The 16567-nt window shown below is 54.8% G+C and overlaps 1 protein-coding gene across 2 annotated transcripts; it reads right to left on the bottom strand.

The window, feature by feature from the left end:
- Positions 1-8197: 8197 nt before the first annotated feature.
- CLDN19 (claudin 19) lies at positions 8198-12709 on the bottom strand. Of its 2 annotated transcripts, XM_035020180.1 has the most exons (5): positions 12487-12709; positions 11110-11274; positions 10915-10999; positions 8996-9148; positions 8198-8246 (listed from the first exon to the last, which is right to left on the bottom strand). In XM_035020180.1, exons 1-5 carry the CDS (start codon positions 12707-12709, stop codon positions 8198-8200), a joined length of 675 nt encoding a protein of 224 aa, XP_034876071.1. The 2 variants fall into 2 exon arrangements, with proteins under 2 accessions (XP_034876071.1, XP_034876072.1); XM_035020181.1 differs by lacking the exon at positions 8198-8246 and having other exon boundaries at positions 8986-9148.
- Positions 12710-16567: the final 3858 nt, after the last annotated feature.

Here is a 16567-nt window from a genome sequence, read left to right as displayed (position 1 = left end):
TGTAGAGATTATCAAAATAAATAAATAAATAAATAAATAAATTTTTTTAAAAGTTTAAACTTTAAAAAATGAGGTGATAGAATTTTACACCAACTCTGGTAAATATTTTAAAACATCTAATAATTCTTTTGTTAATTTGGATTGGTCATGCACAATCACTTTCACAAAAAAATTAAAATGTTCTACTTTAAGTCATAAGGTTTAAATGTACTCTAAAATTATATGACAGCCTTTGGAAAGATGACTCTTGACTTCCACTTGTGGTAATGTTGGTCCAACTCTTCTGCTGAAGACAGCTAAGAACATTAGACAAAATATTTTCTAAAATCTTTCTAAAAGCAACAAAACACTGGGGGGTTCCCAGGCTGGGTCCAGGAAGAGGATGGTAACGTAGAAAAGTGAGTCTGATGCTCAGGACTACTTTGTCCCTGGATATGTTTACAAATCTGGAAGAGGCAACTCAAGAGGCTGAGTGCTGATCTGAAAATGTGTTTGCTGATCTGGAAGAGGCAGTTGTACAGGGCTGGAGGGAAAAATTTATGAAGTCCAGCCCCACCAACTGTGGGGACCCTTGTAAACTACGTTATGCTTTGAGTTGGGGACCTGGAATGGTTGTACTGTAGTAGCTAACTAACCAATCCTCACACAGATTGCAACCTGACTTGGAGTCACACAGGGAGCCAGAAATTTCCAGTCCTAAACTTGGATAAAAGTGATCAGAATAGCTAGTGCCCCCAGGCACACACCAAAGCAAATAATCCTTGGCCTTAAATGATTTCTACACATATTTTACAGAAGCCACATCTGGCACATATTCAAAGATAACAAGGTTTAAAAGGAGACAAGGAACCGTGATGAACAAGGTTGAAACAGACAATCAAAAAGGACCCACAGGAACCCCAGTTACCAAAGATAACAGACACAGAATGTGAAGCAATGATGTTTGCAATTATTTTTATGCAAAGAGAAACTTGAAAATTTTAGGTGTTATGAGCTGAATTGTATCACTCTCCCACCCAAATTCATATATTGAAATCCTAACCTCCAAAACCTCAGAATGTGACTGTTTGTACATAGGATATTTAAAGAGGTAATTAAAGGTTACATGAGGTCATTGAGGTAGGCCTTAATCCAATATGATTGGTGTCTACGAAAAGAGGAAATTAGGACATGGACAGACACACAGCTGAAGGACCATTGAAGACACCACAAGAAGACAGCCTTCTACAAACTCAGGAGAGAAGCCTCAAAATGAAACTAATTCTGCTGACACCTAGATCTTGGACTTAGAGCCTTTAGGGATGTGAGGAAGTAAATTTCTGTTGTTTCAGCTGTCCAGTCTGTGGTACTTTGTTATGGCAGCCCCAGCAAACTAATAAAGAAGCTATAATTGACCCAGACGATTTTTTAAAATTAACCAGGTGGAAATCTGAGAACAGAAAAATACAATACCTCAAAGAAATCAATGGATATATTTGGAAGCTGATTAAACACAACTGAAGATAAAATTAGATAACTGGGAGCTAGTTGAAGGAAACCACTTATAATGAAGTACAGAGAATTTAAAAATTGGAAAACAGAGAAGAATAGCTAAGAGAGACTATAGTACGAAAATCAAGCAGACTGTAATTGGAGCCACAGAAGAAAGGAAAGAGAGGATTGAAGAGAGAATGGCTGAGACTTGCCCAGAATTGATTAGAGGAAAGGAGACACCAAAAGAAAGAGTCAGGAAGCCCAAAAACTTACATAAAAAATCCACCTCTAAACTATATCAATAATGGTACCACAATTTGTAAAAGACAAGAGAGGAGTTGGGGGGAAAAGATTACTTTGAAAGGAATGACATTAAAGCTGACATTTGATTTCGCAACAGAAAGAATGGTCGCCATAAAACTGTGGAATGATATCTTCAGTGATCTCAAAGAAAATAATTCCCAGCCTAGGATTCCTATACACAGTAGGATACAAAGGTGAAAAAGACATTTTGAGACCAAAATGGAGAGCATCGACAAGCAAGCAGCAGACTTGCACTAATGAGCAAAAGAAAATGATCCTACTGAAATATTAGGAGATACAAAAGCAATGAAAAGGGGGGCGCCTGGGTGGCTCAGTCGTTAAGCGTCTGCCTTCGGCTCAGGTCATGATCTCAGGGTCCTGGGATCAAGCCCCGCATCGGGCTCCCTGCTCGGCAGGGAGCCTGCTTCTCTCTCTCCCACTCCCCCTACTTGTGTTCCCTCTCTCGCTGTGTCTCTCTCTGTCAAATAAATAAAATCTTAAAAAAAAAAAAAAAAAAAAAGCAATGAAAAGGAAAGAACTAAGTCCCAAACAAAGGTTGCCTACTTCTGAGTTGAGTAGAAGGAAATGCTGCTGGCCACTAGCAAGAAGAAGCAAACCCTTTCAGCACCAGGATCTTGCACTGATACAAAACAGAAATTTGCTGCCTGGTGGGAGGGCAGGAAACTCACAAGGTTTAAAAGGTCAGAGACTATGTGGGGAGGACATAGCCCTACCACTGAGGCTCAGGTGCACAGGACCTGTCTACAACTAAGGCTGGAGTAGAAGAAAGGAGAAAAACTCTCCTGCCGCCAACATGAGCCTTGCATCCTAAACAATGGCAAGCTACTGCTGGGGAAAGGGCAAGAGTTTGGAGAGGGAGTCCCTCTGAGGTGCAGGCATGCAGGGAGTGTTGAATACTGAGGTACACCCAAACCCCCTGGATTCCAGGTCTAGACTAAGCACAAGGTAGAAGCAGCCCACTATCAGAAATGAGGAGATGCTTCGATGTGCATATCAAAGGACACAGCAGAGGAAAGAATTCATGAGCTTGATGGCAGGTCAGTAGAAACCCAATTGAAACAGAAAAACATGGGAACAATAAAACAGAGCAGAATATTTAAGAGCTGTGCCGCAATATCAGGCATGTAATTGAAGTAGCAGATGAAGACAGGAAATATGGCAGAAGAAGCATTTGAAAAAAATAACAGCTAAAATTTTTCCAAAATCAATATAAGATAACAAACCACAGATCCAGGAAGTTCAGAACACCCCCAAGGAAAATAAACACACAGAAAGAAAAGAAGAAAAAAAAAACATACCCAGGCACTTCATATTCAAACTTCTGAAAACCAAAGATGGAGAAAATCTGGAAAACAACTGAGAGAAAACAAAGGAACAACAACAACAACAAAAAGAGTTAAGCAGGCTTTTTGTTTAAATTATTATGTAAGCTAGAAGACACCGGGATGATATCTATAACGTACTGAAAGGATGAGAGTCAACCCAGAATTCTATACCCAGCAAAAGCATCTTTTAAAAATGATGGTGAAACAAAGAATTCTGCTTGGGTTCACCAAAGATGAGTCCAAAGCTTTCTCTCCACTGCCATATTGGGAGGCATCTGCATCTATGTTTGGCTGGGGTTTCAAGTGCCTTCTGAGAAAATCAGTGTCTCGGTGTTCTAGCTTTCACTTAGACTTTAAAAAACAACAACAAAAAAACCCTCTATCTTGAAATAATTTCAAACTTCAGAGAAAAGTTGCAAGCATGGTTCAAAGAACTCCAGTCTGCCCTTCACTTAGGTTGCCTGATAAATATATATATATTTTTTGTCCAATTAATATTATACTGCAGATATTTGCCTTGTAACTCTTCATGTTTATCTATGCATATTTTTTTCTGATGCCTCATTACCCTCTTAGTACTTCAGTGTGTATTTCCTGAAATATAAGGACACTGTCCTACAAGACTACAGGAAACTATCAAATTCAGGAAATTAACTTTGAAGTGGTACTGCCCATCTAAACCATAGACACTATTCAATTGTCACTGGTTGTCCCAAGAACGTCTTTTATAGGTCCAGGATCCAATCAAGGATCACTCATGGCATTTAGCTATAATATCTCTTCAATCTTGTCAGTCTTCTCTTGTCTTTCGTAATGTGGACAGTTTTGAAGAGTGCAGGCAGTTACTTTGTAGAATAACCTCCATTTGGATTTTTTTGTCTTGTCATAAGGCATTTCAGTTTGTACATCTTTAGCAGGAATGTCGCAGAAATGATGCTGTGTTCTTTTCAGTGCATTATATCAAGGGACACACAATTTTGACTTGCCCTGATGCTGATGGTGTTAACTTTTGTCACTTGATTAAGATATGTCTGCAATGTTTCACCACTGTCAAGTTAAATATTTTATACTTACTAGTTAATAAATTATATTAGTTGCCATTTTACTGTAGAGCTTTTTTTCTCCCCCATCTATTTAATTTTTGTATCAGTAGGGACTAACAGATTCTTATTTTTATTCACTGAATTAGAATCCATTACTATCATTATTTATTTTGATACTCAAATTGTCCCAGATAAAGCAAATGGGAATCTCTTTAATCTGGTTTCTGTATCCTTTAGATGTGTCTCCATTATTCCTCGAGCACTTTCTTACTTTCTGGAATATCAGGATGCTCCAGGCTTATTATTTCCTTACCCCAGCCCTCAGATCAGCCATTTCTCCACAGATCCCTGGTACCTGTTAATGGAAAATGGTATTCAGAAATCAAGGTATCTTCTTGCCACTGGGTTATCATTGCTTCTAGGCTTTTCTAGGAGGTAGAACTCCTACATATATGGATGTATGTATATCACACACATGTACGTACACATACACAACTATAGTTACTTCAGTATTCATCTAAATATATTAAAAGCCAGGTGTTCATCCACATACCTATAATTCCAATCCAACACCACAGGATTTATTTGAATCTTCTCCATTTCATCTTTGTAAATCTATCCTCTGGCAGTGGAAAGCCTGGCTCCCAGTATCTTTGATATTTTACTTATTTGTTCAATCCCCTTATATGTAACTCAACTTTGATCCTGGCAGCCATGGACGACTCAGTTTTGTGGTCACCACGTGGGCCTCCGTGTGGATGAAAGGGAGTGCCTCTTGAGTGTTGACTTGGAGAGTCCATAGCATCATGTCAGCCCTTTCCCTTGATGCCCTGTAAAGAATTCTTCGCCCTTTCCCCAACATTTTTAGTTGTTTTGAACAGGAGCATTGTCAAGAATAAAATTGCCTGTAATGTGCTCATAAATTGAGCCAAATATTATTTTTATGTGCTCTATGAGGAGAGAAAGTCGGGAAGGACTGCTTTGGGCATTGTCTTCATTTCCAGTTTTGCCTGGATCAGGTTTAGCCGTGGCCCCCTATAATCTTGCCAACTCTAGACGAAATCATACCTTGAGCTGCTTTCATTGCATCCGGTATTCAGATGATGGAGGAAGACAACGCACCACACAGCTCTTCCCTCCCTAGCCTAGATCAGCGTTTCCCAAACTTGTGTGTGCTCCAGTCACCTGGAGAGCTCCTTAAAATGCCGAGCCTGTTACCTGGTGTGGGTTGGAGCCTGAGAGTCTGTGTTTCTACCAAGTTTCCAGGTAGCAGGAGTCTCTAGAGCACTCATCACCTCTGTCTCAGTGGTCAGTGAGGGGTGGCTACATTGCAAAACTTACAGGCATTTTTAACTTTTTATTTTTTTCATTTGCAAACCTACACACAAACGAAGAGAACAGAGTGAACCCCTAAATATCACTGGCATTTACCAAACTTCCCTTGCCCCTGACCGTTTTGTTCTTAGAGCATTTTAAAGCAAATCCAGCCTTCTATCATTTCAGGGTGCACCTCTTAACAGATAGGGATTAAAAAAAAAAAACCCAAACAAACCACGGTGTCATTATCACACAGAATTAACAATACATACAGACAACACAAAAGCATCACTCCTGGACACCATGTACTACTCAGTGCACATCCGTATTCTCCGAGGCAGGCATTGGGTGGGTCCGCTGGTCGCCTCCTCCACGGCCCCAGGCTCACTCCCTGGGCTGAGCACCTTCTGTTGCTGTGCACCTTCTGTATGTATTGCTACTCTATGCTATGCCTCTCGTCACTGGCTGAGAACACAGGCATTTTCCTCCCCAAACTGTATTTTTATGGGCTGCCAGTTTTATTCTTGGGAGAACTTTGTTAATAAACATCAGCAAAAGCTTGAGGATCGTGCCCTTTGACCCCCTTGCTGGGTCTCTGCCCAGTCCTCTAGGCCCGCGGCTGGGGCAGTAAACAGCCGTGCAGTCAGGAGGCCTGGGAAGGTGGCCCTGCCGCACATTGGCAGCCCAGATGACCTTGATGTGGACCTTTGAAAACAGCTGCTTCGAGAGGCGTGGAGGATCAGGCTTCCGGAACCCCTGCAGCCTTGAACTCCTCTAGTTTCCCCCGGACATCTTCCCATGGCCTGCTGCCCACTGTGCTGTTAGCGTATCCCGGGGCGACACGCGCTCGCCTGACTCTGCACCTCTCCAGTCCCGGGTTCGAGGCAGAAAGGGCATCCCTCCACGAAGGACCAGCGGGAAGCTCGTTCCTGTGGCTGTCAGAGCCACCGCTGTCCCCGAAACTCACGGGGAGCAGCCAGCACATTCTATCCCCATGTTTTCCTACCAAGTCCCAAGCCTCTGGTGGACCCTGAACCTCAAGAGAATACACACGGTGTCCTGGCCAACCGCTTTGTGACCAGACTGCAAGGGCTGCCAAATCCCCAGCTGGGGACGGGAGGGAGGTGCTGGAGGACCCGCAGAGGTTGAGCCTCTGGGCCCCACATCCCCGCCTGCTCAGCTGGTGCCCGTGACAGGAGCCCTTGCCCAGACTCTCAATTTCCAGGTTCCAGATTTGGTGGTGTCAGTCAGGGCTCTTTTGGTTGTATGAGACCGAAGTCAAACTCAAAATTGTTTCAGCAAAAAAGGTGGATATGTATTGGGAGGATGTGGGAACCTCACGGAGCAGCCTGGTCTCAGGAAAGGCAGACGGAGACAGGCCTTCCTGTCATCTTTCCTCTGCTCGCCTCTTCACCAAGGTGCCTTTCTCCCTCCCAGAGGCCCGCAGAGTGGCAAGAAATGTGGCCCCGACGGCCCCGAGCCGTAGGCCTCACGGAGGCGCCCACACATCGCAGTCCCTCAGGAGGGGCCTGAGCTCAACGCCGGGCCCACCCCAGGCCAGTTCCGGCAGGATGTGGAGCCTGGGCACCAGCTCCCCGCATTATAGCTTCTGGCACGCAGAGAGACTCTTCTGTAGTCCTCACTCATAACTTGAGGGGCAAGACTCTGGTAAACCCACGTGGGGTCAGGCGCCCACCCCCGGAGCCAGGGGCTGGCCAGGCCACAGGAAACGGCCACTCCTGAGGCGCCCCGTGGACGTGCGGCCGCGGCCAGGCCGGGGCCCTGAGCCCATAGTCCCACAGCCGCTCCACCACTCGCTCCTCTCCTCCCATCCCTGACCTCCGAGCGTGCATGACAGTCACCCTGTCTGACCTCACCTCCCTCGAGCCACGCTCAGGGGAGAAGGCCCAGCTACCTCCTTGGGATTCAGTGAGTTGGTGAGAGCTGTGGTCACCAGCAGGTGTTGGAGGAAGCCAGACAGGGCTGGCTGAGGAGGGCATGAGGAAGGCAGGGGGCAGTTATGGTCAGCTCTTTCCAGATGGGAGGCAGAGGGTAGCCAGTGGCCAGAGACTCGGGGCCAGGGAGGATGTTTGGGGCTGGCGAGGCCTGAGCATGAGTGGAGGTGCTGATCTGGGTTAATCTTCCCTATATCTCTCTGAGGACGTCTCCTCCTTCTACACTAAGGTAGTATCTATACTTCAAGACCAAAAGCCCCTCCAGCGTGGACCGCACCCTTCTGCCTGAGGCCGCCCCTCTCTACTCTGGATCCAGGGTGGGGATGTAGGGGGACCTCGGCAGACTGGAGAGGAGGAGGGGCGGATGTGGAAGAAGGGGCAGCATTAGGGGGCTTGCAACCTTGCTCAGGATAGTCTTCGTGGCTGAAAGGCCCTAAGGTCCCTCTCCATGTAGTGAGCTCCTCCAGTGCCCCCTCACCCCAGCTCTGAGGTAAGTGTCAGGCCAGGGAGGTTACTGGAGCCCCGATCGGCACCGGATGTGCCATGTAACCCACCCTGCAGGTCTGTCTCCCCGTCTTGCTGCCCAAAGACCCCAGGGACCCGCTCTGACCTCTCCGAGCCAAGACCCACCGTGGCCATGCCAGGGGCACATCAAATGACACCACAGTTGGAGCTGGATGTTCACTTCTCTTTCCAAACAATACCAAACACACAGCGTAAGTGTGGCCGGGGGGACAGAGTCAGATTGGGGACCTGGACATTACACACCCAGGGGGCCCTTGGCGGAGGCGGACAACTTAACAACTGGTCTGAAAGTCAAAAGAGAGGAGAGCTGGTTAGTGGGGTGAGCAGCAGGGTGGGGCAGGGGCTGTGGGGTGTGGGCCCAGACGCAGGGCCTGACCAGCGCAGTCAGACCCGGGCACCCACGGCAGCCCTCCCTGGGGCCCACTCCTGGGGGCGGGCTGGCCGCGTGCTGGCCGAGCCATGCGTGGGGGTGTCCGCGGGGTGCTGGGCGTACTGGAAGAGCCTGAGACCTGAACTCAGGAACAGTGGGGCCAAGCCTCTTGGTGTCCCTGAACCTGTTTCCTCGTGTGTAAGGGGGACATTCATCATCCTGGCCCTGCCCCCTGCATGGGGTTGCTGTGAGGAGCCTGCCAGCCTGGGGACGGGAAAGGCTCTGGCCACCCCAGGGCATGGGGCACCAAGGGCCGTCTTTGTGGCTGTGTCCCCGGGGCCCAGCACAGAGCAGACACTCGTGTGCCCTGCAGGGAGTAAAAAAACCACCCCGGGGAAGCGCCGGCACCTGGATGGCAAACGTACTTCCTGGTGCCTGTGCGCTGTGCAGACGGGTCCACGCCTGCAGCGGGACAGGCGTGTGCACCTGTGGGCTGGGGCCTGCCTCTGGCCTCCCTCTGAGTGTCTGGGTCTGAGTCTCAGAGCGCAGGGTGGGTGCCTGTGTGGGGACAAGCTGCTCAGAGCCCTAACGGAGTTCGCGGGGCGCCCTCCTGGCCCTGCCCAGGGTGCTGCAGGGGCCGGCGGAGCCCGGGCTCAGACGTACTCTCGGGCGGCAGCCGAGGGGCCAGGCCGGTAAGGCTGCGGGCTGCTGTTGGATCTCTCAGGCTCCGGGCACGTGCAGCAGAGGAAGGAGCCCCCCAGCATGGCCAGGCCGGCGGACGTCCAGCCCACGAACAGGGCCGAGCCGAACTCGTACCTGCAAGGGGCAGGGAGGACAGCCTCAGGTGCGACTGCAAGCCTGCCCTCCCCCAGGGAGCCCCCCGTGGGGGCGGGGGGCGTGCAGGGGGTGGGGAGCTGAGACTGGGGGCCTCCCAAGCCTCCTCAGTCTCGCGGAGAAGTTCCGCTGCAGGCCCATCGCTCCTCCCGACTTCCACGCAGCACATCACCCCCACCCAAGGGGACCCAGGCCCAGGGTGGGCCTGCTCCGCGCACACTCTGGCCCCTTTCCTGCTCCGGCCAGGGGCCGGGGTGCGGGAGGGCCGCCGAGTCCCGTGGGGAGGAGCAGGGCGATCCCTGCCATCTTTCTCTCAGTCCCCCTCTGGCGCCCGGAACCCCCAGCCCGGGTTTCCCGTGGTCCTCGGGGGCACAGCGGGCCCTCCACCTGGCGCTCCTGACTCCCCGCCTCGGGGCCGCCGCCAGCCTGCGCACCCCCCACTCCCGCTCTGCGGCGCCCAGGGGCTCCCCGATTCCGTGCCTTTGCTGGAGGCGCCCCCTCCTGGAGCGTCCCCCCTTCTGCGCTTCCTCTGCTCCTCTGCCTTCAGGGCCCACTTGGGCCACCTCCTCCCAGGGGCTTTCCCTGACCCCTCCTGCTGTGCCTCCTGCTGACTCTTCCTGGGTGGCCTTCAGCTCCTGGCTTGCCTGGCTCCCTGCGGAGCGCCCCGAGGGCGGACAGCGCCGGATTCATCCGTGTCCCCCAGGCCCATCATGGCCTGTGTACCAGCTGCCTCGGGGAGTGTTGGAGGGACAGGGAGTGCCAGCCTGGCGTCTGTCTCTGAGTTGAGCTGCCTCTTGCTTGATCTTCGTGGCTAGAGCTCCGACCCCAGGGGACGAGCGCTGTGCCTGTGGTCTCCTTTTCTTCCCCCGCCCCACCTCTGCCTTCTCCAGCCGGCCCTCCTGACTGTGATAGCCTGGGTACCTTTTCTCATTCTCCCTCCAGCCCAGGGCCCAAGGTCTGTTGGGATGTCTGGGGTTGAGACTGTCCCATTCTCTGCTCGGGCACAGCTGAGAGGCGGGGTGGAGCCAGGTGGGCCCAGGCTCTTCACAGAGCCCCGTATCTGGCCCTCACACCCTGGGCCTTCCTAGTCCTGGCCCTTCTAGCTCCTAAACATCTCTGAACCTACTCTGCACTGCGAGCCTCGGGCCCCAAGCCCTGCTCCAGACCTTTGCACCTTACCGGTCTTAGCCTCTCCCCACCATGCTGCATGCCACAGCCGGAAGGATTGTTGGCTGCCTTCCACCCCAGGATGGGGAACCAAATCTTCCCTCCGGCTGTAAGGCCCCCCCACATCTGCCTTACCGCTTGTCCAGTCTACATCTCCCAGCCCAATGCACCTGTCACCTTGGGCAGGAGTCACAACGAGGGCTTTATTGAGTGCTCTCCGGGGCCCCGGCATTGTGCTGAGCCCGCCCTGCAACATCTCACTGAGCCCTCACAGCCACGTCAGCTGGGTCCTTGGGTCCCAGCTCCATCTGACCGGAACTCGCCCTTCACACAGCCAGCGCGCCCAGATCTGGGATTTCAACCCGGATCCAGGTTGCTGAGCTCCTGCGGTGTCCTCCACAGGACTCTGGCCCCTTCAGAGGGCTCAGCCACACCCTGCCTGGCCCCCCACTCCAGACAGCTTCGCCGTGACAGGACCTGCGGCTCCCCCCACCCCGTTTCTTCCTCCACGTGTCCTGCTGGACAAAGGCAGCAGAGCGGGAGGCCCAGCTCCCTGGTCCAAGCCATGCACTGGCCCTCACCTGGCATTGACAGGTGTGCTGGGGTTGAAGAATTCCTGGGTCACTAGGGTGGCATACCACGAGACGGCTGTCAACGTGCAGAGGCCTAAGGACAGAGGAGGGAGCGCTCAGCTCTACTCTGGCCCCCGGCTGGCCACCCAGAGCAGGGCCACCTGCCATGACCAAGATGGCAGACAGGGAGCCAGGGACACTGACCTGCCAGGAGGAAGAGGACACCCCCAGAGATGGCGATGCGGTCCTTGGCGATGGGGTTGCTGTCTCCAACCCGAGTGCACTTCATGCCGACCACACTGAGGACCATGGCCACAAAGCCCAGGAGCACGGCCACCACCATCAGGGCTCGCGCTGACTGGATGTGACCTGGGCAGAGCAGGGGGCACTGAGCAGGCTCTGGGAGAAGTGGGCAGGTGTGAGGAGCGCGGCGGGGAAGGGGTTGGGGCAGGGGCCGGAAGCTCCCCCTGGGCAGCCACCTGCAGCAGGTGTGAGGGGACAGTGAGGACAGGGTGTGGGGCTGAGCTTCACCTCTACCACCCGCCGTTCACTCCCCCTGCAGGTTCCTCCAGGTGGTGTGTGCGGTGCCAGGGTAGTTGGACTTCTCTCGTCCGCTGCGCTCTGGCGGTGGGACTCCCTTTGGGGCCCGGCCCACCCCTCCCAAGCCGCGGGCTCAGTTCCTCCCGGGGCCTTGCAGATTCAGCAGGAGGGAGTGAGGGTGTCTGAGGTCCATCCAGCTCAGCCCCAAGTTGGCTTTCAGGCAGGGACACCTTCCCCACCAGCCATTTTGGCTCCTGGTCCCCTTCCCTCTGCCCTCTGAGTCACCCATGGCAGCCGTACACCTGTGCGGTCAGTCCTGGGCCGCGGGCAGCTCGGGGGAGCTGGGTCGCTGAAGGAGACCAGATGACCCGCCTGGCCGGGTGTCGTGGGGGAGGGCCGTGTGACAGCTGCCCCGCTCAGGCCTGCGCCGCCCTGGGCAGAGGCTGGGTGGGCTGGCCCTGAGCCGGGGACGGAGCTGCGGTGGTGCCTATTTACAAGCCAACTTGTCAAGTTCAAATGCACACGCCAGGAGGAGAGGGACCTACGTGCCCAAGCACCTGTGTGCACAGGCGTGTGTGTGTGTGTGTGTGCGCGCGCGCGCATTGGAACACCCAAACGGAGGCGTGCTTGTCTAGGCAGCAGGCCTGGCATGAAGGTGTGTATGCACAGGGGGTCTGCTGCAGAGTATGGGGGGAGGTGGAGGGGAGCCTGAGGGCCAGGCACTCATCTATCTCATCGAACCCTCCACAGTCCTGTAAAGTCCTAGTGCTCCCCTCTACAGATGAGGACATTAGAGCACAGAGAGGGTTAGCGACTCCTTGAAGGTGACAGTGGCAGACCTGGGATCTGGACCCATGGCTGCCGGAGCCTGGAGCCCCTGCCCTCCACGGAGCACCAGGTGGGCCTGGATTTTCAAAAGCGCACGCGGGCAGGGGGCTGGAGAATGGAGCCCAGCGCAGGTCGCAGGCTGTGGGCAAGCTTGCTCTGGACCTCGCCTTCCCCCACATCCCACCTTCCCAACCCAGCTGGAGGGAGGCCTACCTTCCAGGGCGAGCAGTGAGTCATAGAGCTTGCACTGCACCTGCCCGGTGCTCTGGGAGGCGCAGGACATCCAGAGCCCTTCGTAGAGGCCCACGGCCGTGATGATGGCGTCGCCCGCGTAGGAGGACTGCTTCCACTGCGGGAGGGCCGTGCTGGCGATGATGCCCACCCAGCCACCGAGGGCCAGGAAGTAGCCCAGGAGCTGGAGGCCTGAGTTGGCCATGGCCCAGGGGAGGGGGCTGCAGGTTCCAGGGCTCAGGGCTGGGCCAGGGTCCCTGGGGGGGCTGGGGTCATGGCCAGGTGAGAGGAGCTGCTGGGGGGGGGGCCGAGGGGGAGCAGCGCTGGCCAGAGGCTGAGAAGGAGAGGGGGCAGGCCCACAGCAGCCTCAGCAGCGGCTGCAGCGGCTCTGGGCTCTAGAATGCAGGGGGAGGCCCAGGGGCTGGAAAGGCCAGGGGCCCGCCCACAGCAGCCGCCTAAGCCAGGGCAGGGTCTCCAGCAGAGCTCCTGCCAGCCCCCTGGGGGTGGGGGGCGGGGCCATGGCCCAGGTGGGTGTCCTTGCCCCACCTCCCAGGGATAGAGAGGGGAGGGGCTGGGAGGAGTGACCCTGCTTGCCCTCAGGGCCTTCCTGCCAGGGAACCCCCTTTAGGAACCATGCAAGTGCCCTACAATTCTAATTCCTGCCCAAGCGCCAGCCCCGAGATGATGGATTTTGCTATTGCATGGCTGACCTGACCCTTGGGGTTTTCTGTCCTCTGACTGTAGGACAGAAAAGAAATGGAATTCTACTTTGCAGCAGGTAAGACTAAAGTTAGACATCAGGGAGAACTTTTTGGAGAGGGCTCTGAGGCCAGATGTGGAGAGACTGGGCTGGATGTTGGGGAGAGAGAGTCCCAGGTTCTGGGGGGCCATATGTATCAAAAGCAGGGGAGGCCAGGCCAGGGAATATGCACTGTGGGGCCTGTTTGAGATCTGAGGGGGGCAGAAGAAGGACCCTTCAAGGCTGGGCCAGACCTGGCTGCCAGCCAGCAAGGGGCCTGGCCAGGGAGGTGGGAGATAGCACTGACCTCCTGGCATCAGCCCGAAGGAAGGCAGACTGTTCAGCCCCGTTAATCCCCTTGCTGGCTGGCTTAGCAGCTCCTGCTGGGGCTGGAGGCACCGGGCCCTGGCCCCCAGCTCCAGAACAGCCTGACCGGGAGCCAGGAGCTGGGAGCCGTTGCCTCTGCACATTCCTAGGGTTCAGGCTGCCCCTCCTAGTGCCCCGCCTCCCCCTTCTCTCTCCCACCCCAGCTCAGCCCTCTGGAGCAGGGGAATATTTAACTCTCCTCCAGCTCATTAGCAATCCCCTCACGTTCAGTTTGGCCCCGTGGGCTCCACCGGGCGTGGGTGCAGGGGGAATGTCACAATCCTGCTCCTACTCGGGCCAGCCCCTGGCTGCCCCCTCCATCCCCAGTGGCCCACCTGCCTTTCCTGGACCGCACTGGGGGAAAGCAGGGTCTGGCTGCCGACCCCCACCCTCACCCGTAGGCTTCCTCCCCCACAGCCCGGCCCCCCTCTGCAGGGACTTGTCCCCAGCCTGCTCCCTCGCATTCTTCACGTGGCTATGCAAACGAGGGGGTGCCAGGCACTGCGCAGACAAGGGCTGCCCTGTGCCCGCCCGGGGCGTGGGCCCCTGGTATGGCCTACAGCTCCAGTGGCTGGGGCAGGGCTGGGCGCTGTTTGGCCTGCAGTTCCGCATGCGGGGCAGACACTGGGCCCCCTGTGCACTGGGAAGGCCAGAGCCACGTGGATCCACGGACACATAGACCTGCTTCCTGGGACGGCCCGAGGGTCCCCCAATTCAAAAGGGGCCTAGAACAGTTGAGAAGTCAGTCCTGCGTTGGGATCCCTCTTCTATCACAGGCAGTTTGGAGACCGTACGATCAGGGGGAACAGAGGACATGGCTGGGGCCCAGAGCGGAGACTCCCGGGGACGCAGTGAGCACCCTTTCTGTGCACAAACTGTCTGGTCCTCAAGGCAGCTGTTGGTGCTGGGCAGGCCAGGAGGTAACCTCCCCGGGCCGAGCACGCAGCAGACCTGTCCGCCAGCGCCACGCTCATCCCACGTTCATCCCACACCCTGATTTCTGAGGAGGACCCTGATGAATGAGGGGACTGAGAACCAAAGAGGGGAAGTGAGACACTTAAGGTCACACAGCTGCCCCCAGAAGTGAAGTCTGGGGGCGTGAGGCCTTAAGAGACGTGGGGATGCCTGCACACCCCTCCATCCAGGGCATCCCTCCCTCGCACTGGGCTCCAGAGCTACTTTGTGGTCCAGACTGAGGCTCACGTCCCCTCTGAAGCTCTTCTGGGCAACCCTCCTCTTTGCTATTTGAGGTTTCCAGGCTGTCAGAATATCCTCTCCTACCCTAAGGGCCTTCCCTCACCAAGGTTCCAAAGCTGTTTGGAATTCAGATGGCGCTCCTGGGGGGCATTTCCTACTCCCCCTGCGGTCCCCTGCAGTCCAGTGACTCCCAGGCATGCGGGGAGAGCAGGACCGCTCAGGGTCCCAGCCCAGCCTCCGTTTGGAGCTAACTAGAAACCGCCCTGGGGTGCCACACTTCCTAACAAGTGCCTTCACGTATGTGACCAGAAGCTCAGGCTTCTAGCTTTACCTTTGCCACCAAAAGGCTGTGTGACATTGGGCAAGTCCCTTAGCCTCTCTGAGATAAAATAGGGATAAAGGCACTGGCCTTGTCGGGTTCATGAGAGAGATACAGGGATCAAATAATGGGTGGAAGCGCTTTTGGAAAGCATACTTTGCCTGAAGAAATGGGGCTGGCTAAGGAAAGCTCTTCGCCAAAGACTCCCTCCTGGGCGAGACCCCCCTGGGCCCTCTCGGCCTGGGTGTGGGCGCTCTGCCTGTGACTTGGAGTCCCACAGCCCCTTCCTGCCCAGCAGTGCCTGGCAGAGAGCCAGGCTCAGCAGACGCACACTGATCATCGACTGGTTTGGGGAGTCCACGTCGTTGCCTCCCTCCGGGTGGATTACTGGAGCTGTTTCCCTGGCCCCCTCCCACCGCCCGTCGGGAGGGTCTGATTCAGTTGGTTGCCATCCAGCACACTCGGCAGCCACCACCTGAAATGTTGGGGGCTCAGGAGGTGGTGCTGGTCTTACTCCCCCTGCAACTCAGACTCCCTCTGTTCCTCTGGAACCACAGGCTGGGAATGGAGAGGACTTGCCTCAGGCACCACAGCTGGACGGCAGTGTGGTGTCCAGGCGGGGCCAATCGCCCAGAGCTGCCATTCCGTAAGGCTCTGCGCCTTTTTCCACTCATAGCATTTGGCGTGTGGTTTGCTTCCTTCCCCGGGAAATGTAAGCACCTCCAGGCCCTACTACCAGCCTCATTTTTGGGTCCCACACTTCACCCAGGGTGGGGGTGGGGTGGGATCTCTGCAACATGTGTGGCTGCGGGGGGTGCCCCCTCCTCCCCAAACAACCCTGAGCACAGGCTGTCCTTGGCACCCCTGCTGGGAGCCCTGCCATTTGCCTGGACCACTAGCCCGCCCCCATGACATGTATTTATCCCAGGCCCAGACACTGAAAACCTTTGGCCCTTCATGGGTTAAACTGAGACAGTTGGCTGGCTCTGTGTGGTTAGCATACACTGAAATTGTAAAGGTCATCTGCCTTGGTGTGGAAGCCTCTGGAGGACCAGAATCAGACTGATGTAGTTTCCTGTTCTGTGGAGTATCTGCTACGTGCTAAGCGTTGCACCAGGTGCTTTCCGAGCATTCCCTCGTTACTGCGGTCAGGCATCCTGGGCGGTAAGGACCACAACCCCATGTTACTGCGGGGGACACGCACTCTGGCCTCACACGACTCCAAGGATGGAAGTGAGCTTCACCCAGCTCAGCCCGGGGGCAAAGCTCATGCTCTTTCCATCAGTGTGTCCTCTCTCCCTACGGCGAGTGCGTCACCAAACAGGATGCGATCACCAGGGACTAGCAGAGGAGTGACCATCCCCGTGAGGTCCTGCCCTTGAGCGCGCTCACATATGATGCTGTCTCCCCACTTCAGAACGGCTGATCCTCCACGTCGCGTG

Source organism: Mirounga leonina, unplaced genomic scaffold, assembly GCF_011800145.1.
Source record: "Mirounga leonina isolate KUSES-001 unplaced genomic scaffold, KU_Mleo_1.0 Mir_173, whole genome shotgun sequence".
Taxonomy (NCBI): Eukaryota; Metazoa; Chordata; class Mammalia; order Carnivora; family Phocidae; genus Mirounga; species Mirounga leonina.
The sequence above is the reverse complement of the archived record's forward strand: the minus strand, read 5'-3'. Positions and strand labels throughout refer to the sequence as shown.